General features: G+C 38.9%; 1 protein-coding gene across 1 annotated transcript; it reads right to left on the bottom strand.

Moving 5' to 3' along the window:
- Nucleotides 1-8,705: 8,705 nt before the first annotated feature.
- On the bottom strand, nucleotides 8,706-18,881 carry LOC131613628 (uncharacterized). The gene is made up of 3 exons (XM_058885281.1): nucleotides 18,674-18,881; nucleotides 9,230-9,622; nucleotides 8,706-9,082 (listed from the first exon to the last, which is right to left on the bottom strand). The coding sequence occupies exons 1-3, from the start codon at nucleotides 18,879-18,881 to the stop codon at nucleotides 8,706-8,708; spliced, it is 978 nt and encodes a 325-aa protein (XP_058741264.1).
- Between the last annotated feature and the right edge of the window lie 7,418 nt (nucleotides 18,882-26,299).

Here is a 26,299-nt window from a genome sequence, read left to right as displayed (position 1 = left end):
ACCCAAAGTTTTCACCCGAGGCCGCCACCCGATGCTTGTTCTTCAGCGCCCGGAGCCTCTTCGCATCTTGGGTCACCTTTAGGACCTTCTCGTCCTTCAGCGACATAGCATCTGAAAATCATAACAAATAGTTAGGAATGAACATTAGCTGAAAAATCAAGATAAACAACGAAAAATTCCACCTAGCAACGCCTTGGTTTCCGCGGGCATCCTACACATCAGAAGAGCCTTGGTGTTTATGGCCCGAGTTTCGACCTTCGGCACTCCCTCCTCATCATAGACGGGCTCTCCAGTCCTCGTCACCCACGGGCTGAGAGAGAAGCTGTCCACATACTGACAGAGCCGAGCATACGACGCCGAATCCTGCTCGTCCAAATTCCCATCTTCACGAGCATAGTACTTAGGAGGGAAGTTGAAATGACTTTTCCACCAGACGAAGGGGAACATGCTACAGAGCTTGGTCCTAACTTTTCCTTCCTCGTCCTGTTCCGGGATGCCATCCGCACCACACACCGTCACCATCTTCGACAACAAAGTATAAGTTGCGCGACTATGCATACGAACAATATAATAACGTTCCTTAAAATCTTGGCCGAGTCCACATACATCTTGAAAAGTTTCCGATCAGCATTCTTGAAGGAAACCCAGCTGAACCGCCCGTCGGCCGTCTTCTGTTGGACTCTGAAACAACGGCCGAACAAGTCAGTAGTAGCGTCAATGCCCAGGTAGTCGCAGACAATCTCGAAAGCCCGCATAAAGGCAAAGGCATTCGGGTGCAATTGAGACGGAGCCAACGCAAGTCCAGCCAACAGGGAGACTTGGAAGCTGGAGAAAGGCAGGCGAAACCCGAGCTCCCTGAGAACATACTCATACATGGCGAAACTGTCCCCATGGAAGTGAGAACAGATCCGCTCCTCGGCCCTTGGGCAAACCACCTGGAAATTTAGCTCATCGCTCGGCCCTCGATCCTCAACGTCCCGGAAAGCCCCGACCAATGATTCGGTATATCGGGACACCTCGAGTTTGGGCTCCTCGGCCACCCAATCAAGATCGACCTCAAGGTCATACTCGAAAAGTGGGGTCAAGGGGGCCTCCTCATCAATCTCCGAGGGACCTCCCTCTTCATCACCATCCTCTATCGTGGTGAGGCGCGAGCTCTCGACCTCCACCTCCTCGACTTCAGAGCTGCTCGCGCTCGTATCCTGCAAAGTGTCCCACGAGCTAGAATTGGAGCTCGACCCCGAGCTAGACCCTGAGCTAGACCCCGAGCCGGATTCACCTGCATGCAGAAGGAAAAACTGAATTCGATCGATCATCAAATCCACCCTTCCACTGCAGTACAAGTGAAAGGGTGGAACGGCGAGCAGCGGAGCCACCGACCAAACCCCTTCGAGGATTTGATTGATCTCTGGCCGAGGCCTCCCCCAAACAACTTAACATAAAACATAAACACCCGGGTCCAGCCCAACAGGGTCGGCAGAAACTTTGAATCCGCCGAGCCCAACCATAAGTAACCCTACGGAGAACATGGTGACGCCGACCATTCCACGAATTTGACGAGCTAAATCGTGAGGGAGCCGGGCTGTGACGGGAAAAATAAACTCCTATACTAACCTCCCCCGGGCATCGCTTGAATAACCCGGGCAGATGGCACGGCGTTCGAATCTGCCTGCCGATTTAGACGGCGAAAACAGCATAAACACGCCTCAAAACCCCCAATGAAACAAAATAAAGGCATCTGGAATCAAAAGAAACCTCAAACGCACCTGAACCTGCCATAACTTTGATGAATTTGATTGCTGTTCTTAAGGAAAAACGTTGGCGAGTAGCGAGATCTGGAAATTTGACCTAAACGCCGAGCACACGAATGGCGAGCGAAAAATTCCCAAATGAAGAGCTTTGACCCTTTTTATAAGGAATTTGCCCAGAATGCGAAACGTCGCGTCGGCTGACACTGATTCCCTAGGCGCCGCCATCTACCCCTAGGCAATCATTACCCCATGCCACGTCAGCGAGTGTTGTTCACGCGCGGTCTCTCACATTCCTATGCGAGCGACACTGCTCGTGCACCAGCAGCAGACGGGGATCACCATCACACCGGCCGGGCAATAGCAAAACTCGAAGCTCCTTCCTCGGAACTCTGACTTGGGGGGCTCCTGTTCTGGACTGGGCCAAGACTAGGCCCAATCTAGTTTCGGCCCACTAACCTTAGAGGCCCAAATCCCTCTGTGCCCCATAATTGGGCCTGGAATGCTCGTCTCCACTATGCTCGACATAATGCTCCTCGTGAGCTGTCCGACGCCCAGCAAGGATGCTCCCCGCGAGCATCCTCTCTGCCGAGGACCCCGCTCTCCGCGAGCATTCTCTCCGCCGAGGACCATGCTCCTCGTAGGGCTCTTTCACATCCAACCCTCCGAATAATGCAGAGTCCACGTAGTCCCTAAAAGACCGCGTCTCCCTTAAACTTCGGAGTGGTTAACCAGGACAGAGGGCACTCACGCACCTCCGATATTTCCGTCCAAGAAACCTGGAAGTCTCCTAGTTAGGCCTGGGCATCCAACCCAAATAGCGAGATCATGGCCCAGCGCTGGGGGCTATAAATACCCTCTTTCACTAGAGGGTCAGGTATTCATTTCTTACTCACTTTAGCTTGTACTTGCGCTCCTTTGCTCCTCTTCTTACTTTGGCATCGGAGTACCTTGCAAGTACACCCCCCTCCTCATTTCTCGAAGATCCAATTCCGAGCAGCCAGCGACGATTCTCCTGATCAGGTACGATCACATGTAGTTAACAAATAATTAATTAAAATAAACAGATAATAAAATATTTTCATCAAATATTAAACTTATAATCATGGCAAACATTAAATGAGTCTGACAATTAAGGGAGAGAACGTGATTTTGAAGTGATTGAAATAGTTACCTAGGGATTTCGTCACCATACCTCGCATGCATGACCTTTCATATATTGAACACGCGTTCGAATCCTATGGTAGTTGTGATACAACCTTTTTATGTTGTGAACTTCTGAACTGCGGCGGAATGAACTTCTGAAGCATATCAATCAGAAGTTTCTGACTAACTTTTCTTCTAATGATGTTGGATTCGTCAGGTCTTTGAAACATTACTTCTTTGCAAATTGATTTGATTCTTTTTACATAGCAATAACTCAATCAGAAGTTGGTTCTACCAGAGACTGATCCGACTAGTGATTCTTCGTTGTTTTATTATTCATAGATGTCAGAGTTTGATGATTATATTTTGCTTCTGAACATTTAATGTTTACATCTTTTGATCCTTCAGAGTGTCCAAGCAGAAGATACTTTTGAGCTTTAGAATCAAACTTGTTCCAGCAATAATGTTATCGTTTAATTGACTCGTAGACACCAAGTTTTGTGCTAAAACTTCTAAGACATTTGTTATGGAGGAGAAGTTACCATTACCAATGATTACCTCCTAATTTAACATCTTTTCAGATTCTGATTTGGTGTCAGAGTAATCTGTGGTGATAGACATGAAGACTACATTTGTGTATTCATCTTTTCAGCTTGATTCATCCTCAGAGGATCTTTTCCTTATCTTTTGATGTTTCTTTTCTGTCTAGTTTGATCTCATGACTTTTTAATACACTTATGAGTTCTTCTAAGGATATACTGTTTAAATCCTTTGTAACTTTGAATGCAGGGACCATTTGTGCCTATCTTCTGAGTAGACTTCAGATGATTTCTGAAATCTGCCTTCTGGACATGATCTTTTTTCCAATCTTACTTTCTTCTTTATCTCCTTGATGTGTGTAGCCATTTGAGACCACATCTCATGGGTCATCATCTTGACTAAGAGGAACACTTTCTAGCTTATCTTTTTAGTATTAGAAAAATCTTCTTCATTGGAGACCGGAGGTTTTGTATAGTTGTTGTTGCTATACTGTTTTCCTTCTGGATCTTTTTCTGACACGGTTAAGTGTTTGACTACGGAAATCAATAACAGAGCCATGCTCTGATACCAATTGAAGGTTATGAAAACACTTAGAAAAATGGAGGGGGGGGGGTTTGAATAAGTGGTTTCTTTTTCTGTTCAATAATATAAGAGTTGACACAGTATTTTTATCCTGGTTCGTTATAACTCAACTACTCTAGTCCACCCTCCTTAGGTGATTTTGCCTCTCATCATTGAGGATTTAATCCACTATAACCAAACTTGATTACAAATGCACGAGCCAACTGCTGGTGACTAACGATCTTGCACAAACCAACTGCTTATGACTAACATCCTTGCACAAACCAACTTCTTGTGACTAACAACCTTGCCCAAACCAACTGCTTGGGACTAACAACCTTGCACAAACCAACTTCTTGTGACTAACAACATTGCACAAACCAACTGCTTGTGACTAACAACCTTGCACAAACCAACTGCTTGTGACTAACACTAGATAATAAACCGTTCAGGGATCTCCACGATGTCGCACGCTCACGAAAAATTACCAGAGTCGCCACTAATATATTTATCCTATAAGGGAAAGGAATATCAGGAAACCTAACAAAGAATAAGACCATGGTCTTTCAACTAGAGAATCTGGATACGGGATTCGGTTACGCAAGGGGAAGATATTAGCACCCCTCGCGCCCATCGTACTTAATGGTATCCACCTATGTTTATTTCTATCTAAAGGGTGTAATCTATGTCTAAGGCCTATATGCGAATGAATACAAAAGAAACACGGGGAGAAGAAGGATTATTTACAATTGTGCTCGCTTAGGCCCCGTGACCCAATGCCTACGTATCCTTTTCAAGAATCAGAGCGCCAAAGTTCGGCTCAAATGTTTTTGTTTGTTTTTGTGTTTTTTAGTTGAACAGAGGTTAAGGTCACAATCCACGATGCTCGACCTTGGGAGACTTACACGCCTAAGTATGGAATGGACTTAACTTGTTCTTAGAAGAAAAGAAACCTTGGTTTGTGTTTTTTAATTGTAGAGGGATGATGAACAATTCCCACTACGGGGTCACTCATCATCTTTCTACTTTGTTTTAATTTTGAACATTTATTTGGTATTTTGAGTGTTTTTGATTAGGTATTTTTTAAAGGAAATTTATTTGCGAGTTAAATCACATAAAAGTGTATAAGCGGCATCGAAGTAGATTAGGGAATATATCACACTCACTTCTATTCCACTTAAGTAAATATAATGTGATTCATCTCTTTATTGATTAAGTGTTTTAAAGTTGAAAAAGAAAAAGAAAAAGAATTCTAACCTAATGATTGTTGTTTTATGTACAAAGGGAAATCTAAGTCCTAATTGAAAGATCTAATATCCAATGGCTATGTTTGGAAGTTTGGAGGGGAAGGGAGGGGAGGGATTTGGAAAATAGAAGGAATTGGGTGAAAAGGATAAAAAGATTTTGGGTAGGAGGGTTTTGGAGGGTTTGAGTTTATTCATAACACCAAAAACCCCATAAAATGGGGGAACTCAAAAATTGCATTGAAGGAGGGTTTTGAAGGGCTTACATAAATTTTCCAAATATCGTTTAGGTTGTTATACTATTTTGAAAATTAAAAATTTAGTAATGATAATAACTCTTTTATCATTCTAAACAAATTCATTTTTTCAAAAAATGTCAAATATTTGCCTATATTTTTTTAAAATTTTGTTTTTTAAAGCCTTCCCCTCCCCTCCCCTCCAAACTCCCAAACATAGCCTAAGGGAAATGACTAAGCAAAAGAGATGAGAAAAAGTCATTTAAGTTGACCTAAATCAACTTTAACGACTAGGGGTTTTTTAGGCATTTCATAAAATATGAAAATATTCACAAAAATAAGAGAAATAAAAAATTCTGAACTTAAGGAAAAAGTTTTTAAACAATCTAAAGATGTTGAATCATCTTCAAGTTCAGAAAAGTCTATTCCAAGCGTGAACAATATTCTGAAGGAATATGACTTGAGTTTCATAAAGTTTCTATCTAGAGGTATACGCAGAAGTCAGCTAGCCTCTATGATATATGGTGTAAAGTGGAAACAAGAGAGTTGACATAGGCTATGAATGTGAAACCTATATAAACTTGAACCTATTGATGAGATGAAAATCACATACAAACCTCTGTATGATCAGTTCAAGTATGGCCATTCTCATGATATCAGGCACACATCACATGCTAAGAGATTTTACATAACACACACCAAGAAATATGTTGCTACACAATCTAGAAAATCTTATGTTAAACCTTATGCTAAATCTCAGTTCAACCAGAACTTGAGAAGGACTAACCCAAAAGGACCCAAAAGAATGTGGGTACCTAAGGAAAAGATAATTTCTATTGCAGATCTCCTTCAAGGCTCAAAAGACAAAGGAAAACATGTCATGGTACCTGGACTCTGGGTGCTCACGACACATGACGGGAAGAAGGTCTATGTTCCAAGACCTGGAACTTAAATCTGCTGGAGAAGTAAAGTTTGGAGGGAACCAGAAGGGCAAAATCATTGGTTCTGGAACCATATACATTGGTAAATATCCCTCTATAACTAATGTTCTTTTAGTAGATGGATTAGCTCATAACTTATTGTCCATAAGTCAATTAAGTGACAATGGTTATGACATAATCTTTAATCAAAAGTCTTGTAAAGCTATTAGTCAGAAGGATGGCTCAATCCTATTTACAGGCAAGAGAAAGAACAACATTTATAAGATTGATCTTTCAGATCTTAAGAATCAAAAGGTTACTTGCCTTATGTCTGTTAGTGAAGAGCAGTGGGTCTGGCACAGAAGATTGGGTCATGCTAGTTTGAGAAAGATTTCTCATATTAACAAACTTAATCTGGTCAGAGGACTCCCTAATCTAAAATATAAATCAAATGCTCTTTGTGAAGCATGTCAGAAGGGGAGGTTTTCAAAACCTGCATTCAAGTCTAAAAATGTTGTCTCTTCCTCTAGGCCGCTAGAACTTCTGCACATTGATCTTTTTGGCCCAGTCAAAACAACATTGAAAATTCTAGTAACACACGCTCGATGTCAAACCAGATGTTATGACATCCATAACTACGCAACACAGACAGTAATAATTAGACAGCATAAAAACACTAAAGAACATGCAGAATTGTTTACCCAGTTCGGTTCAAACAACCTACTCTGGGGGCTACCAAGCCAGGGGTGAAGTCCACTATCAGTAGTATCAATTCAAAGATAAACTCCCCCGTTTACAACTTCTCACTTAATCACTACCCAATGACCCTTCTACCTAGGTTCTACCTAGATATGGAATATCTCCATTCCACTCCCCCTCAATCATAGCAGTGATTACATATAAACACATAAACAATTACAGATAGAAGACATTCTTCAAAAACACACCTTGATCTGCTTAAAAGCTTCAATCAAGAGACACACACTCGTGCTTAAAAGCTTAGAGTGACATTACATAAACACAAACTAATTCCAACGCTATCATCAAAGAAAAAAGCGTGGATCACACGAGACAGTTACAGAATAATAGTTCTTCACAAAATACAATCTTCTGTCTGCGTTCCAAACTAGGATTGCAGTCCTTTTTATATGCAGTCTTGGGCCTTGGGCTTTTTAAGAAACACATTAGGGTTAACAAAGTTAACATAATTCACACGCCAACTGTCTGTTACAAAATGTGCTGTCAGCAGGATCTTCTGGACGAAATATGCAGCACTCAATAAAATGTTTCCTAAACTGATAATTAGGATAAATCTGGAAACACATTTAATAAACAATAACAGCTCCTGCTGTCACACACGGATGTCATGACATTTATCATGACATTCACTACAAAAACTGTATTAGCTTCACACATATGCAACCTGCATAATACAATATCAACCAGGTATGTTTTACCAATAATGCAACCAACATGAAAACACCTTCAATCTCCCCCTTTGGCAAATTTTTGGCTAAAACAACCTATCACACCATACCAGAGAAAAACTTGCAGCTGACACAAGATAACCAAAACATAATAAAACAAGCTAATGCAAAACATACAGCATACATCACCAGTATGCACACAGTGCTTAGACAGACAAACAGACGGCCATAAGAGTAGCACAAGCACAAACAGATCAACACAAAAATAAGTAAATTAGAATTGTTGATCACACACAACCACCATTCTTGTTGTTCTGGGGTGACATGTAATACTTCACACACAACAACCATTCTTGTTGTTCTGGGGTGACATATAATACATCTCCCCCTGTTTGGCCACAAATGTTGCCAAAGCCAAAAAAAAAAAACGTCTCCTCCTCCAAGATTAAGAAGGTCCAACCAAAAGATTTAAACTGACTGAAATCAACTAAAACAGACGGAACTAAATGAAAAGGAACAAATCAAACAAAAACAAGAAAAACAAAAAAATCAAACAGGACTCCAGCTGCAGTTACTGCTCAGATTCAGACCCACTTGAGGTGTCTGAAGAACTTTCTTTCTCAGAGTCATCAGCCGGACTAGCACTTTCTTTCTCAGTATCTACAAATTCCTTATTCTCATCCATTTCCAGAGTACGTATCATTTTTTCAAGAGATATTTTTCTTGATTCCAGTTCTTTGCAAGTCTCTTTTAGCATTGCTATGACTTCTGCTTTGCTGGCTAATGCTCCAGCTTTGGACGTTTCAGCTGATGTCATGACAATGTCTGGAACATGTTTTCCCTGAAACAGTTTGTGATGGAAGGACAAGGGACTATCTCTTTTTCACACTACATCATGTTCATTGAGAATGTTTGAGTACTGATCTAGAATTATACCACACAAGAGGGATGGAAAGGCAATTGGACCCTTAATACTGAAGCTTCCAGCATGCTTCATGGTTTGGTCAAAAATATATGCTCCATAATCAAACTTTGCCTTTGTTCCTACAACATACAAAAATCTACCAAGCACAGTTGAGATAGTGGACTTGTGGTTTATTGGAACCCAATTAACTGCTCCTTTCTTGTGAAGCATTGCATACTTGATGCTCAGCTTACTTGCAGTTAGCTTTTCTTTCATGGGCCAGCTTTTTACCTGTTTGGCTGTGATCACTTGACAAACTTGGTTGTCTGTTACTTCCAGCTCGGCTTGAGCTTCACCTGTTCTTCCCAATAATTTATTAATCACAGAAGGAGAGAGCGATACACACTTACCTCTTACAAACACTTTTTTGTAGTATACACTCCTGCTGTTGCCACAATCTTCAGATAGGTTCACCACAAATTATTTGACCAGCTTCTCATAACATTTGGGAAGATTGCACACAGTTTTTAGCAGTCCAGCTTCTTGAATCAAGACCTCCTTGTTTTCAAGAGCATTTGGAGCCAATTCCCTTTCAACAGCCAATCTCTTTTGGAGAACATACTTCCATCTGCTGGCACCAGAGGCATAGGGGAAGGACACATTATTAATGGGAACTTCAGGAATACTAGCAGTAAGCTTGTTGGTTGTAAGCTTCTTCCTCGATGGAATGTCAGGGACATTCAGTTCAACATCAGATTCAGGTTCAACAGTTTCTCGCTCCTTTCTTTTCTTTGGAATGACACTGCTCCAAGATTTTGATGGGCCAACCCCTTTACTTTTGGTTACAGCTTTACTCTTAACAGGACCTGCAGAAGTAATCTTCTTCCTGACAATGTCTTTGGTAGGTGTAATACGGTGAACTAACTTTATTTGAAATGTACGGTAAGCAAGAGTCGCCACCGACTTTTATTTTATCCAAATTAACAGAAAGGCTAAAAGAACAGGAAAAACCTTTTTAAAAGAAAACTGAGTACGGGGGGTAATTTATACAAAGGGAAGGTGCAAGGCACCCTTTGCATCCATGGTTTTCCATGGACTCTTAATTGCTTTGCTCTTTCAACCAAAAGTTTAGAAATGTAGAAGAAGAAGAAATAACGACTTTAGCTCGTAAATGAGCGTAGCCTTATGAGTTTTTAGAAAAAGGGTAGAAAAAGTATTTTAAACCAGAGCAAAGCAATTAAGGGCAAATTACCTGGTTAGATGAGAAATGTTCTTTTAGCCTTTCACGGCTATCCATACCATAGGAGGGTAAGGAAATCATTTTATTTAGAGGTTAAAGGGTCATCGAATCATCGTTCTCCACAAGACTGTCTCTACCATAGAGGGGCAGGTAGTCTAAGGGAAGGATCAGAATAGCCATTAGTTAGGCAACCAGAGGATACCTCAGCACTTCGTTGGCAACTTCGATGGACGTGATCATATTAACGAATCGAAGGAAGCATCATTGGGACTTATGATCTTAAGAATGAACCGAGGGCAGCATTGCTGAGGTATCCTCGTATTCGAGGGACTTGGCTATTCTGCATTGAAAAAAAACACAAGGCAACAGGCAACAAGCAACAGGCAACAGGCAACAAGAGAGGTTACCATAAAAGGTGTGTGGGTGCAACAATCACGTGACCAGATTCAGTTATATTATCTTGTAACTAGGTGATTCTAGATTCTGTTCGAGGTTATCACTCCCTAGGATTACTAACCACGCAGTAATATAATGCATACAGTTTTAAGTGCCTTCAAGGCCACACAATACAACCAGAAGCAGTTACATAATAAACCATGGGAAAGGGGGAGAAAAAGCAATAAAGATAAAACCCCAACAAGGAAAATGGTTTGACATAAGTAATAATAAAATAAATTAAAAAATAAAATGAATTTTAGGGTTACCGAACATTCGAGCTCTGACCGGTTGATTAACCTTGAAAATTGGCAAAGGAAGAACAAACGACAAAGGGTGAGTGTAGGAAGAGTTCATTGACATTTGAAAGTAAACCCTAATTTATTTTATAAGGCAAATTAAGTAAATGAATAAATAAATAATAATAAAATCAGGGACTTAGCTTTTGATCTGATATGACGCGTAGTCGGACGAACCCTGATGGAAACCCTGAAACATTGTACAAAGAACAAGGGAAAATTTCAGTGTAGGCATGATCTTCGTAAACCCTGATTAGGGCACAAATTAACTATGGTTAATAGAATAAATAAAATCAGATTAATTAATTATTGGTTTTCAACCTAATTAATTAAATCGGCAAAAATAAAATTTCGATTCAATTTTCTAATCCTGATAAGTATTTTTAAACAATTAATAAACTGTTAATCTAATTAAACAACTAAATTAATCTAATTTAAGTTAATTATTAAATATATAAATAATAAAACTTGATTTTGATTAAATAAAGAAAATTGTTATTATTATTATGTAAAAGAATTTAAAAAGAAAAAAAAGAAAAGAATTTGGGAAGAAAAAATAAATAAACTAAATTGAATAAATAAAAAGATAAAGAAACTCAGCTGGATCCTGTGTGTATGTGCGTGAGGGTGCATCATATTTCTCTTAGGCTATCTGTACAGGATCAATAGTCATGTTATTTCGTAAAAAGATGGTAGGAGCCAGGACTCGAACCCGCGCCCCTATGTATCAACCTTAAGATTCCCCCACTTGCCACTGAACCATTGTTTCTACGCTGTAAACTAAACACACAGAAAACTAAATATATAAAAAAACTCCTCAAATTTTAAAACAAACAAAACCGCGCCTAGGAGTCGTCCCCTTCCTTCTTGTTCTGCAAAAAGGTATGGACTTTTACCGACAGTTTTCCGCTGTGGCCATAAACCTTCAACCTTAAAACCTGCAAATAATCGTCAATAAATCCTAAACAACAACCCAGATCGACCATAAATCACATCCTGAATCCAATTGGATGGTTAATTTGTTTTGAAATCGGATATAATTCAGTTGCCCCAAAATCTCATGCATAAACCCTAACCATGGTGTTTAGCAATTCTCGACCCAAACCTTGCAATTAATGATTAAAACACAAACCAAACAATCATAGGAACATGTACGCATGCTTAAATACCATTGACATGGCGTAAATCAGCGTATTGAATTAAAGACAAAAACGAGTAAACTGTGAGCCTCTGCGAGATGAGTCTGCGTGCGTGAGATCTTTGGAGATAATGCAGGTAGCTTCGGAGTGCCTCCACAAATTGAATAGGATGCTTAGAATGGCCAGGATCAAGCAAAAGGACCTCGACTGCAAGTTTTCTTTTCTCTCCGTTTTTTTTAGTTACTGTTTAGGTTTTTTAGGCCGAATCTCTCTCCCTCTGCAATAGGATAGGTTCAGACACTTATAGAGATGAGATTAGGTTACTATAATTGAATCAAATCTATTTGAATCAAGAGATTGATTCTAAATAGAAAATTTGATTCAAATTATCTTGAAAGCTTATATTTTCACACCAAATCTTTCCTATCCAATTTCACCGAATTCAATCTGATTTGATCTGATCACATTGCTGGAAATACGGACTTAATTAAATCTTTGACTATTTCCAATATTTATTTAGTTTAAATTGAATTTTTAAATGAATTAAAAATCAAAATAAATTAACAAAAAAAGGGAATGAGCTTGGGCTTTAGAGACTCTTGCATACTTGGGAAATAAGCTTGGGCCATAAAAGGTTGGGCCCATTTGCAAGAAAGTCCAATTTGAACCTCATTTGCATCACATTTTTTCCAAAAAAATCGACTAACTTTGACAAGGCATATCTCTCTCAATTTTTAATATATCGAAGAGTTCTAGAACCTTTTGGAAACCTCAAGATGTCTTCTACAAGCCACTTTGGAAGCTTTTTTCCATTTGAGGATTTTATCTTGATGATATTGGCTTTGACAAAAAACTGCTTTTGGTTGACTTTCAAAAAGGACCTATAATCTTTTGATCCATATCTCTCAAATGAATCATTTTTGGACTTGGCTTGTGAGAGACAAAATTGTAGAGAATTCAATTTCCTTCAAATTGAGCTTCGAATGAAAAATTTATGATGTTCCATGTAAGAGTTATGGCTGGTCAAAGTTCAGTTGACTTTCTCCTTTGAAAACCCTATTTTAGGAACTTTTGAATTTGTTGATTTCTGATCTTTTCTTGATGAACAATGATCAATCCTTACTCAAATGGTGAATGATAATTCAAAATAAGGATGTTGACAAAAAATCAGGAGTTTTGACTGTATTTTGACCATAGTTGACTTTTAGGTCAAACTACTCGACTATTGACTTTCTGAGCAATTGAGTGGTCAATCCTTTGAGTCAGAGCCTGAATTTTGTCATAGAGGTAGTTTGAAACATCATAAGCCATATGAGATGCCTTGGAGCCTTTGGTTCATTGATTTTCTTCAGGAAGCCACAAACCCTAGTTTCTTGAGCCTTTGTTTAGGAGGGATGTCTTTGAGTCTTGAACTTTGATAGGAGTTTGATTTAAGAGAAATAAGATGGGAAAATTTTGGGGTATGACAGCTGCCCCTGTTCAATTTTCTTAAACCTGTAGAAGTAGAGTGGTTTGTGTGCCTGTCGGAATATGAAGGTAGAAGAGGATTGAACACTAGAATACCAAGAAATCTGCCCTTGCCGAGATAGGGACTTTTTGTAGGAGATGGGCTCAGAGATGCCATCTAGGCAGAGTATTTAAAGATGCCATCCAAATGTTGAGAGACTTGATTGAGATGGGCTTAAATATGCCATCCAGTTTGATATACTTGAGAGTCAGACTACGTCGTGCGTTAGATCGTATCTGAAGGATATACTTAGGATGAGTCGTACGTTAGACTGAAGGATGGGTCGTGCGTTAGATCAGATCCACTGTGTTGATAGTTGTTAGAATACACCGTACGTCAGGTTGCGTCGTAGGATGAGTCGTACATTAGACTGCATCCTTTGTATTGAGAAGTGTTTGTTGGAGATTGGTCGTGTCAGCACCGTTTGTAGTAACTGAATTAGATCTTGGAAAGATGATCGTGTCTACACCGTTCGTGACGTCAGAAAGAATCATACGTTAGACCATATATATTGAAGGATGTCAGAACGTGTCATTCATTTGACTATATCTGTTGAAAGATGTCAGAACGAGTTATTCATTAAACCATATCTGAAGAGGAATATCAGAACGAGCCATACATTAGACCATATCTGTTGAAGGATGTCAGAACGAGTTATTCATTAAACCATATCTGAAGGATAATGCCAAAACAAGACATACATTAGACCATATCTGACTGAGAATACCGGAACGGATCATACATTAGACTATATCTGATTGAGAATACCGGAACGGGTCATACATTAGACCATATCTGATTGAGGATGCTTGCTCGCTAGAGTTGATAAGTTATTTGATGAAGTTTTGGTATGTAAAATGACTTGTCAGAATGAATCTTCAGCTTGATTATATCTGAGAGGAATGCTTGTCGAGGCGGAACCTGAAAACAAAGTTAGAAATATGCAATGTCATGATGCATGTATTATATGACGAGTCTTTCCAAAATTTCATGTTTATCATGACGTAATGTATGCGATGTAAGAATATGTATGTGATGTATGTGATGTATGACTAATGTTGTTCTGAGAAAATAAATCTCTGTATCATTGTGACTTGGATATTTGATCTTGTTTTGAAGATGTGTAGCTGGGGATTTATGATTTCTACTTGAGGATGAAAGCGATTTGAACGCTTGATCTTTGATGCACCCTGACTGGGGATAAAAGAGATGAATAAACCCGTTTGGAGAAGAGAAAAGTGTCGGGGAACCAGCAGTGTCGAAGATGTAAACTCTGTTGAGGAACTGAGTCTTTGTTGGGACGAGAACATTTAAAGGTATCTTCTTAATGATTACTCTGTGGGGATATGATCTTGTGAAACCGGATTTGTGGGAAGACATGGATGTCTCGAACATTGCCCCAAGTATTATAGTAACTGCCATTCCTGGACTCGCATTGATTGGAAAACACCAGTGAGTATTGATCGAGGTGTTGAACATGCCTTACATAACTTTGCCCCATCTATTAGGGAGTTTGAAGAGATTCACCTCGTGAGGACCTTTGGACATATATTATGGGTGATGCCCCTAATACTCATAAACTCAGGGTGATGCCCCTGACTGATCGGGAAATAGCTTCGGACCAACATGGGGCATGCCCCTGATTGTTTGGTGCTCCTGAGAGATTCTTTGAATCTTGACTTGATTGCCCTAGATTGATTTGGATAAAGCATGTCATGCCCCTTGTATTCATTGACTTCTAGTCAACTGAGTCTTATGAGTATTAGGGGCATCACCCATAATATATGTCCAAAGGTCCTCACGAGGTGAATCTCTTCAAACTCCCTAATAGATGGGGCAAAGTTATGTAAACTCAGGGTGATGCCCCTGACTGATCGGGAAATAGCTTCGGACCCACTTGGGGCATGCCCCTGATTGTTTGGTGCTCCTGAGAGATTCTTTGAATCTTGACTTGATTGCCCTAGATTGATTTGGATAAAGCATGTCATGCCCCTTGTATTCATTGACTTCTAGTCAACTGAGTCAGTTATAAGAGATGCTGCTGCTGGAATAGTTTCATCTGTTGGGATGACTTTTGATCATTAGTCGTACCCTGTGTGGATTCTTTCTGATGCTAATATTTGAAATTATGTAGTAGAATATGTTTAATAATGAATTCATGAGATGCAATGCATATGTCTGTCTTGAGTTTTTGAAAAACATTAAAACATGAGATGTAAAAGCGTGATGTTTATAAAAACAGGATATCAACTCAGCATTTATGGCAAATCTTAAAGTGTCAGGATACCTTTTTGGTGACAGTATGCTTTCGAACTAACCACGCTTCAGTTAGGACTTTCAAGGGTTGTAACGTGGCTTGGTTCACGGTTTAAGAAACAAAGGATAATGGCTCAAAAATTTATTTATTCCCATCCCCATCTTCGTGATGTTCTTCGATCCTATGCTCAGTTAACTCTGCGTTTAGCCTTTAGCAAAGCTTGAAGTTGTAACATTGATGTTTGTTGATGGTTGAAGCCCCAGAAGTTGATTCGGACAGTCAGTCATCCTTCTTTGTAATTCTTTTTGCTTTGGTCGAGGATTTGTAGTGACCTCTTTTTTTCTTTGATTTTTGTTATCCCTAACTTTTGCCTGAACTGTTTATTTTGAGGCTACAGTCAGCAGGATGTTTCGATTTTTGATAGGTCTCCTTCATAGGTTTTGACTTAACAGCTTTTTCTTTTTGGTGGATATTGACTGCTTGACTTAGTGGTTGCGGGAACCCATCATTATTCGTGTAGACAACAACTAAGATAATTGAGTTAACTGGGTATCTACCCTGCCCCAGGTTATGATTAAGGGTTTTAAATTGTGCAAGAAAGAAAACTTCTACTCCTTAGGCTCAAAGGGGTTGACGAGGGATTAACATCCTTATATCTCCACTGTTTAGGAATTGTAACAATGCCTGTACATCGTCAGCATAGTCTGTTCAAATAGCATACTGTATGAGATTGCGGTATTTTTTTCGTCATCCTCCCTTAAAAGGTTCACGGCTTTTAGCGAAAGTTAAATATCACAAAATATATGCAAAGTAAAGTCATACTTTAAAATGAGTGATAGCGAAATAATTTATTCAAGACAAACATATGCAGTGCACTAATGATGATTATTAAAACAGATAATGTCTATCATAAGTCGAATGTTTAAAAAAACAGAATAGCAATTGCGCATGAAAATAAGTCTAATAATTAAAAATTCATCCTTCTGGACATTAATCAGTCTTGTCGTGACTTGGTCTGGGAGTAGTGATCACTACAGGAATCTTTGGATGGTTGAATTCAATTTCACCAGCATCGATCATGTCTTGGATCTTGTTCCTCGGCGTCCAGCAACTGTTCGTATTGTGACCAGGGCTACCGGAGTGGTATGCATATCTCGCCTTGGGATTATAGCCGCGAGCGGAAGTACTAGGATTCTTGGGGGGATCCTTTAAAGTAATCAACTCTAACTTCAGCAAGTATTGTAATGCCTGAACTGGTGACATATTGATATTTGTGAATTGGTGCTTAGGTGCGTCTGGCTTGTGTCGTTATTGTGGAACTGGTGTAGAGATCAAGATTGTTCCTACAGATAGGTTGCGTTCATTACGACCTTTCCGATTGTACACAGCATTAGCCATGCAAGGCTTCTCAAGTGAGTTGAAGTCATTGATCTTGTCATCAATGAGGTCTTGAATCTTGTGCTTCAATTGCCAACAATCTTCTGTATCATGACCAGGACTATTCGAATGATAAGCACATCTCGCATGGTACTTACACCCAGGAGTGGGATCGGTAGGAAATGAATATGGAGGTAATAGAGTTATCAAGTTCTGATTGAGCAGTTGTTGGAGAACTTGAGATAGCGGTATATGTAATGGGGTAAATGACCGCTTAGGCTTTGGATCTCTGATTATCTTGACCACCTTGATGCTTATGTTGATTCTTCTCTTTCTCGATCAGAAGTGCCTTCAATTCTTCTTGCCCCTTGGCCAAGTTATGGATCAAAGCTTGGAATTCAACATTCTGAGCTTGGAGATTCTTGACAGATTGTTCGAGATCCATTTTCTCGCTGAAATAAACAGCGGAAAGATGAGACATTTGTTTTATGAAGACCTGTGATGCAATGTTTATGAGTGATATGTTTATGCATATGCAATGTTTTCAAGGAGTTAAAGGCTTTTTAGCACATTTAAAGAAAAAATAGAAGCAAAAATAAATTAATAATTCAACTGGAAACCAATATATTATAAGTTTATAGTTACATCAAAAGGGTACTGAGAACAATAAATAAAATAAAATAGAAAAGAAATCAATCTTCAAGTCGGCGCTTCCTCTTCAACCCCCTGATCTCTTCTTTATGAGCTTTGATCATTTCATTCTTTTCTTGAACAAGTCTATCAATCTCTCGTTCCCATAATTGTATTTGATCCGGCGAAATAAAATCTTCAATCTTCCACTTGCGGGAAAAATAGTCAAGCATACTATCTCGTTCTTTAGCATTAGCCACTAGCACTACTTTTTCAGCCTCAACCTCTTGTAAACGCTTTTCAAGATCAACTTTTTCTTGTCTTAAATGAGCAACTGTGGCAGCAATATCTTCGTCCGGAGTGGGTACATAAGGTTCCACTTCTACGTGAACATCTGGAGGAGTGATCCTTGGAACTACAGGTGTGTCAGATGGATATGGTATTCCAAACTCAACGACTCGGTCGTAAATTCATCTAAAATAAAGGTCTGAAGGAGTGTAGTTTCTTAATCCCAAATCTCTTATACCCACCTTTTTTACCTCGTACCAAGCTTTAATGAAACGACCCTTTTTTCCGGTTGTATCGGAATCGTAGTCAAAGTTTTCCGCACTAAGATATATGGAACGTGGCCTATCTTTCAAAGCAAAACCAAACTGATGTCGAGCAAGGATAGGATTGTAAGTGATTCCCCCTCGGGTACCAAGAAGAGGCACATTAGGGAATTCTTCGCAACAATCAAATAACTGGATACCCTCGAACTCTTTTTGATGCCAGATGATGTCATCATAAGAAAGCTTCATAATTCTCTGAATCCAAGTCAAACCTTCTTCATTTCTTATTACCGATCGAGGTAGGTGAAAAGTAAACCACTTATGCGGGAGGGGAATGTATCCTAAGACACAACCTTGTCTCTTTGTTACTCAGGCATTGATGGAATGCAATAAATCACCAAGTAGAGTAGGAATAGGATTCTTGCTAAGGAAGATCTTAATAGCAGCCCTATCAACAACTTTGTCGCAATGATGAAATAAAACTTGTCCATATATCAACAAAGTTAGAACACTTTCCAAGGCATCCATGCTTAGAGCTTTAGCAAAGATCTTGGCCTTCTCGTATAAGAAATCCATAGGTATTCCAGAATAGTCTCTTCTATTGATCCAAACCTTGTTGATTTCTGCCTTTGGTAAGTGAAAAGCAGCAGCAATGTCTTCCAACTTAGGACCTCCTTCCTCACCAGTGTAAGGAATTTGATCATGTATAGGGATGTCCATTATATGAGAAAATTCTTCCAATGTAGGTACCAGTTGAAAATCTCTATTAGTAAATCAATGAAGAAGAGGATCATAAAACTACATCATGGAATTGAGGAGAGCTTCATCCACTTTGATTCGCACTAAATTTATCAGTTTGTTGAGAGGCTCTGTGAGGACGAGAGAACCAGTAATATCATTACATAAGAGCTTTAATGTAGTAGGTACTTTCTTGAAGTTGAGAAAGAAAGGCTTACGGACTAGGATTCCCATATTCAAATTACCTACAAAATAAGTTATGGTTAAAAAACCTTTTTCTCCTTGAAATGGGTTAGCCATGTCATGAATGCATGTATGCATGGTGCATCACAGAAAAACAAATCCATACAAATCACACAATTTTTGGCTTAAGGCTTGCGTGGAGTATGATCAGGTGTCCTTCCCAAAGGTACTTCTATGGATAAGATGAAATCAGCAACGGGTTCTACCAGTTATTCAGAATTGCCAGCCCTTCTAAAGCACCCTCGGACATGATGCATTTGTACCATGCAATGATACTCTGAGAGAGAACCTATCTGAATTGTAGCATCGGGTAGTGAGTAGTTCTCAACATTTGTCAAGATTAGTCCCCCCACTACGTTCCTAAAGGCCAAGATGGGTTAAAGGTAACTAAAGGTCCTTGAGCTCCGGCGCACCCACAGACACATACATAGACCTCCCTCATTTAAGAAAGGTGTGCATATAGCTATGGAGTCCTAACTCAAGCGTGAACTTCATATTGACTTATCTCCCACATATGTGAAAGAGGTCGCCATGACTATGCCACTCCTATCTTAAGTGTACTTGAATCCGGGTATAGGATTCGTCCTTCATTTATTCCCAAAACAGCCCTGGAAAATAAGCAAGCAAAGCAGACAATAGAAAACAATTAAGTGAATCCTAAGCTTTTAAGGTAACCCCTCTTTTATATGAAAGCGTCCCCAGCAGAGTCGTCAGTTATGTAATACGGTGAACTGACTTTATTTGAAATGTACGGTAAGTAAGAGTCGCCACCGACTTTTATTTTATCCAAATTAACAGAAAGGCTAAAAGAACAGGAAAAACCTTTTTAAAAGAAAACTGAGTACGGGGGGTAATTTATACAAAGGGAAGGTGCAAGGCACCCTTTGCATCCATGGTTTTCCATGGGCTCTTAATTGCTTTGCTCTTTGAAACCAAAAGTTTAGAAATGTAGAAGAAGAAGAAATAAGGACTTTAGCTCATAAATGAGCGTAGCCTTATGAGTTTTTAGAAAAAGGGTAGAAAAAGAATTTTAAACAAGAGCAAAGCAATTAGGGGCAAATTACCTGGTTAGATGAAAAATGTTCTTTTAGTCTTTCAGGGATATCCATACCATAGGAGGGTAAGAAAGTCCTTTTATTTAGAGGTTAAAGGGTCGTCGAATCATCGTTCGCCACAAGACTGTCCCTGCCATAGAGGGGCAGGTAGTCTAAGGGAAGGATCAGAATCGCCATTTGTTAGGCAACAAGAGGATACCTCAGCACTTCGTAGGCAACTTCGAGGGACGTGATCTTATTAGCGAATCGAAGACAACATCATTGGGACTTATGATCTTAAGAATGAACCGAGGGCAACATTACTGAGGTATCCTCGTATTCGAGGAACTTGGCTATTCTGCATTGAAAAACACACAAGGCAACAAGCAACAGGAAACAAGCAACAAGAGAGGTTACCATAAAAGGTGTATGGGTGCAACAATCACGTGACCAGATTCAGTTATATTATCTTGTAATTAGGTAATTCTAGATTCAGTTCGAGGTTATCACTCCCTAGGATTACTAACCACGCAGTAATATAATGCATACAGTTTTAAGTGCCTTCAAGGCCACACAATACAACCAGAAGCAGTTACATAATAAACCATGGGAAAGGGGGAGAAAAAGCAATAAAGATAAAACCCCAACAAGGCAAATGGTTTGACATAAGTAATAATAAAAGAAATTTAAAAATAAAATGAATTTTAGGGTTAACGAACATTCAAGCTCTGACCGGTTGATTAACCCTGAAAATTGGCAAAGGAAGAACAAACGACAAAGGGTGAGTGTAGGAAGAGTTCATTGACATTTGAAAGTAAACCCTAATTTATTTTATAAGGCAAAAAAAATAAATGAATAAATAAATAATAATAAAATCAGGGACTTAGCTTTTGATCTGATATGGCGCGTAGTCGGACGAACCCTGATGGTAACCCTGAAACATTGCACAAAGAACAAGGGAAAATTTCAGTGTAGGCATGATCTTCGTAAACCCTGATTAGGGCACAAATTAACTATGGTTAATCGAATAAATAAAATCAGATTAATTAATTATTGGTTTTCAACCTAATTAATTAAATCGGCAAAAATAAAGTTTCTATTAAATTTTCTAATCCTGATAGGTATTTTTAAACAATTAATAAACTATTAACCTAATTAAACAACTAAATTAATCTAATTTAAGTTAATTATTAAATATATAAATAATAAAACTTGATTTTGATTAAATAAAGAAAATTGTTATTATTAGTATGTAAAAGAATTTAAAAAGAAAAAAAAAGAAAAGAATAAGGGAAGAAAAAATAAATAAACTAAAGTGAACAAATAAAAAGATAAAGAAACTCAGTTGGATCCTGTGTGTATGTAGCTTGGAGGAGCATGGTGGAGCTGCATATTATGGAGCGTTGGATCAGCTTAGGAGACGATCTGAAGGTAGATGCGTGAGGGTGCATCAAATTTCTCTTAGGCTATCCGTACAGGATCAATAGTCATGTTATTTTGTAAAAAGATGGTAGGAGCCAGGACTCGAACCCGCGCCCCTATGTATCAAGACCTTAAGATTCCCCCACTTGCCACTGAACCATTGTTTCTACGCTGTAAGCTAAACACACAGAAAACTAAATATATAAAAAAACTGCTCAAATTTTAAAACAAACAAAACCGCGCCTAGGAGTCATCCCCTTCCTTCTTGTTTTGCAAAAAGGTATGGACTTTTACCAACGGTTTTCCGCTTTGGCCATAAACCTTCAACCTTAAAACCTGCAAATAATCGTCAATAAATCCTAAACAACAACCCAGATCGACCATAAATCACATCCCGAATCCAATTGGATGGTTAACTTGTTCTGAAATCGGATATAATTCAGTTTCCCCAAAATCTCATGCATAAACCCTAACCATGGTGTTTAGCAATTCTCGACCCAAACCTTGCAATTAATGATTAAAATACAAACCAAACAATCATAGGAACATGTACGCATGCTTAAATACCATTGACATGGCGTAAATCAGCGTTTTGAATTAAAGACAAAAACGAGTAAACTGTGAGCCTCTGCGAGATGAGTCTGCGTGCGTGAGATTTTTGGAGATAATGCAGGTAGCTTCGGAGTGCCTCCACGAATTGAATAGGATGCTCGGAATGGCCAGGATCAAGCAAAAGGACCTCGACTGCAAGTTTTCTTTTCTCTCCTTTTTTTTTTGAGTTACGGTTAAGGTTTTTTAGGCCGAATCTCTCTCCCTCTGCATTAGGATAGGTTCAGACACTTATAGAGATGAGATTAGGTTACTATAATTGAATCAAATCTCTTTTAGTCAAGAGATTGATTCTTGATAGAAAATTTGATTCAAATTATCTTGAAAGCTTATATTTTCACACCAAATCTTTCCTAATCCAATTTCACCGAATTCCATCATGATTTTATCTGAACACATTGATGGAAATATGGACTTAATCAAATCTTTGACTATTTCCAATATTTATTTAGTTTAAATTGAATTAAAATAAATTAACAAAAAAAAAAGAATGAGCTTGGGCTTTAGAGACTCTTGGATACTTGGGAAATAAGCTTGGGCCATAAAAGGTTGGGCCCATTTGTAAGAAAGTCCAATTTGAACCTCATTTGCTTCATATTTTTTCCAAAAAAATCGACCAACTTTGACAAGGCATATCTCTCTCAATTTTTAAGATATGGAAGATGTCTAGGACCTTTTGGAAACCTCAAGATGTCTTCTACAAGCCACTTTGGAAGCTTTTTTCCATTTGAGGATTTTATCTTGATGATATTGGCTTTGACAAAAAACTGCTTTTGGTTGACTTTCAAAAAGGACCTATAATCTTTTGATCCATATCTCTCAAATGAATCATTTTTGGACTTGGCTTGTGAGAGACAAAATTGTAGAGAATTCAATTTCTCTCAAATTGAGCTTTGGATGAAAAAATTTTGATGTTCCATGTAAGAGTTATGGCTGGTCAAAGTTCAGTTGACTTTCTCCTATGAAAACCCTAATTTAGGAACTTTTGAATTTGTTTGATTTCTGATCTTTTCTTGATGAACCATGATCAATCCTTGATCAAATGGTGAATGATACTTCAAAATAAGGATGTTGACAAAAAATCAGGAGTTTTGACTGTATTTTGACCATAGTTGACTTTTAGGTCCAACTAGTCGACAGTTGACTTTCCGAGCAATTGAGTGATCAATCCTTTGAATCAGAGCCTGAATTTTGTCATAGAGGTAGTTTGAAACATCATAAGCCATATGAGATGCCTTGGAGCCTTTGGTTCATTGATTTTCTTCAGGAAGCCACAAACCCTAGTTTCTTGAGCCTTTGTTTAGGAGGGAAGTCTTTGAGTCTTGAACTTTGATAGGAGTTTGATTTAAGAGAAATAAGATAGGCAAATTTTGGGGTATGACAGCAGGGTTGTTCACTTGAGTGCTCCTTTTAGGTGAACCTTGGACAACAGCTTTGCCTTTTCTTCTAGTCATTAGCTTGTTGGCTACACTAGGATTCAAGGAGGTAAGTAATTCGTCGTCAGAGTACTCATCTAAGTCTACCACATTAGTATCAGTTTCAGTATTGGCCTTAGGGTGCTCATTATTTCCGATGTCATTGACATCCTCGGCAACATTGGTATTCTTAGCAAACCCTTGTTCATCCTTGTTGATTTCTGGGTCACTATCAACGGTGTGAACAGCCTCAGCTTTTACTGGTGTTATTGAGGGGATCAGCCATTATAGTTTGAAGAGGAATAGATATTCCAGGCACTTGATGATTCTCCTTCAGAATACGAGTAATAATCCTGGTAATTGCACTGTCGACATATTTGGATCCTTCTTTAGTAAGTTCCTCCATGGTAGCAGATGCAGAGGATTTGGTACCCTTGTTGTGATTACCCTCCTTGGGCCGTTTTGCATGAGTCGTTTTAGGCTTTGTGGCCTTTACATCGTCACTGCTAATCGTCCTTAAAGGGACAACCTTATGAATCCTATTAGGGTTAGGGGACTCTTCCGGTGTTGCCGAGTCCGAATAGGGAGATTCATCATTCGATTGCTGGGACATTCTGAAACTTAGAGAACCAGAACTTGTTTCACGCCTGTGAGAACAATTGAAGTAGTTCAATCCTAGACAGTAGCTAGGAGAACTTCTAGGAAAGTTTGCCATTTTTAGTATACTAGGGGATTGAGGGAGCTTTATATACACACTGAGTGAGGGAAATTTCAAATAATGGATTTTTACAAAGCCCAAATGGTATTCCCTCACGTGGATTAATTGCTATAATATGTTTTGGTAGCAGATACCCAACATACACTTTTTTGTCACAATGTCTTTAGATGTTTTTGCAACATTCTCGGTGACATTGCTTTCAGATAGTCTTTTAGGATCATTGCTCACATTTGACTCTTCAAATTTTCTTTCCCGATCTGTAATGTCCATCACAAGGCTTACTCTTTCTTCTAACAGAAATCTATTGATACTTCTGTACTCCCTTACTTTTGCACACAATTTCTCATTCATTACACAGGTCTCAGAAAAATTAGTAGAAAGTTCACTTATGGTGAGATCCCCAACATAGGATTCTTCATCAGATTCATCAGACTCATCAGATTCATCAGATTCATGATGGTAAACTTTTAATTCTTCTTTTATCATGGAGTAATCAGAGGGGTGGACAGGAGTGTCAGGCTTCCATAGATAGCAATTATCCTTAGATCTAAATCCCTTCATGACTTCCTCATTTGCTTCATTAGTGATGATGCACTCTTCTTTGGTAAAACTGACATTAAATCCTTCATCACACAACTGACTGATGCTTATAAGGTTTGCAGCCAGTCCTTGTACAAGTAGAACATTGTTTAGATTGGGGATACCCACCCCTTCTGTCTTTCCAAAACCTTTGACTTCTCTTATTTCTCCATCACCCGGGGTTACATAGTTGTTTTCTTCTAGTTTGAGATCTACTAGAGAGCTCTTCCTCCCGGTCATATGATTTGAACAACCACTATCAAGGTACCAATCTTCTTTTGCTGGCCTCCTTAATGAAGTATGTGCTACCAGAGCAACATTCTTATCTGCCCATCATTGTTTTCTGTTGTAGGTGTTAAACTCAGGTTTGGCTCGATGAGTGTGGTCTGGATATCCAACTATTCTGAAGCAGAACGGTTTTATGTGACCAAATCTTCCACAGTGATGACACCTCCATTTCTAGAACCTTTTCTTTGAGTGCCTCCTTCTTATGTTTCCTTGATGTTGTGACAATTGGATTGACATCTGGTTAGTCACACAAAACTTGGATTCTGTCCTCATGAGTCCAGAGATCAATTCCTCTTTAGCCACAAATCCCACTCCAGACATGTCTTCTGTTCTTTGTCCAGATTCCAGAATTTCTTCTAGAGTATCAGATCCATTGTTCAGCATTTTGAATGACTTGGTCATTTGATCAAGTTTGTGGTTCAACATGCTTACTTCACTACTGAGGGAGTCTATGGCTGCAAGATATTTGTTCTTCTTAGTTTCTAGCTCTCTTATGATTATATGTTGCTTCTCCACTTGTTTGCAGACTTCAGCATTCTCCCTACACAACTTCTTGTATGAGGCAGCAAGTTCATCAAAGGTTAGCTCATCATCACTGGAATCATCATCAGATTCATAGATTCTTGTTGAAACTGTGACATGTTTTGTAGTTTCTTTTTCTGGATCTGAGTCTTCGTTAGACCAAGTAACAGTCAGTCCTTTCTTTTGCTCCTTTTGGTAGGTAGGACATTCAACTTTAATGTGTCTGAATCCTTCACATCCATGACACTGGACCCCTTTCCCTAGATAGGGCTTCTCCTCATCTTTGAACCTTTTGCTTGAGTCATATGTCTGATTGATGTCATAGGAAGTGTTCTTGACATTCGATCTGGACTTCTGATTAACTCTTTTAATAAGTCTGTTGAATTGTTTTCCAAGCATGGCTATGGCGTCCAATAAATTCTCATCACTTCCACCATTGCTTTCTTTTGAATTATCACCTGTGTTGGTGACAAACGCGATGCTTTTGTTCTTCTTTTCAACAGGCTCACAAATGCTTGACTCAAAGGTTTGGAGAGAACCAATAAGTTTGTCCAGCTTCATGATGCTGAT

Source organism: Vicia villosa, linkage group LG6 (assembly GCF_029867415.1).
Source record: "Vicia villosa cultivar HV-30 ecotype Madison, WI linkage group LG6, Vvil1.0, whole genome shotgun sequence".
Taxonomy (NCBI): domain Eukaryota; kingdom Viridiplantae; phylum Streptophyta; class Magnoliopsida; order Fabales; family Fabaceae; genus Vicia; species Vicia villosa.
This window is presented reverse-complemented; position numbering and strand designations above follow the sequence as displayed.

Coding starts and splice junctions, on each gene's coding strand:
- LOC131613628 (XM_058885281.1), bottom strand. CDS start 18,881: ATGGACATCCCTATACATGATCAAATTCCTTACACTGGTGAGGAAGGA. Junction 9,623..18,673: donor AAGCATGGATGCCTTGGAAA/GTGTTCTAACTT, acceptor CACCTACCAAAG/ACATTGTCAGGAAGAAGATT. Junction 9,083..9,229: donor TGTGTGCAATCTTCCCAAAT/GTTATGAGAAGC, acceptor TGGGAAGAACAG/GTGAAGCTCAAGCCGAGCTG.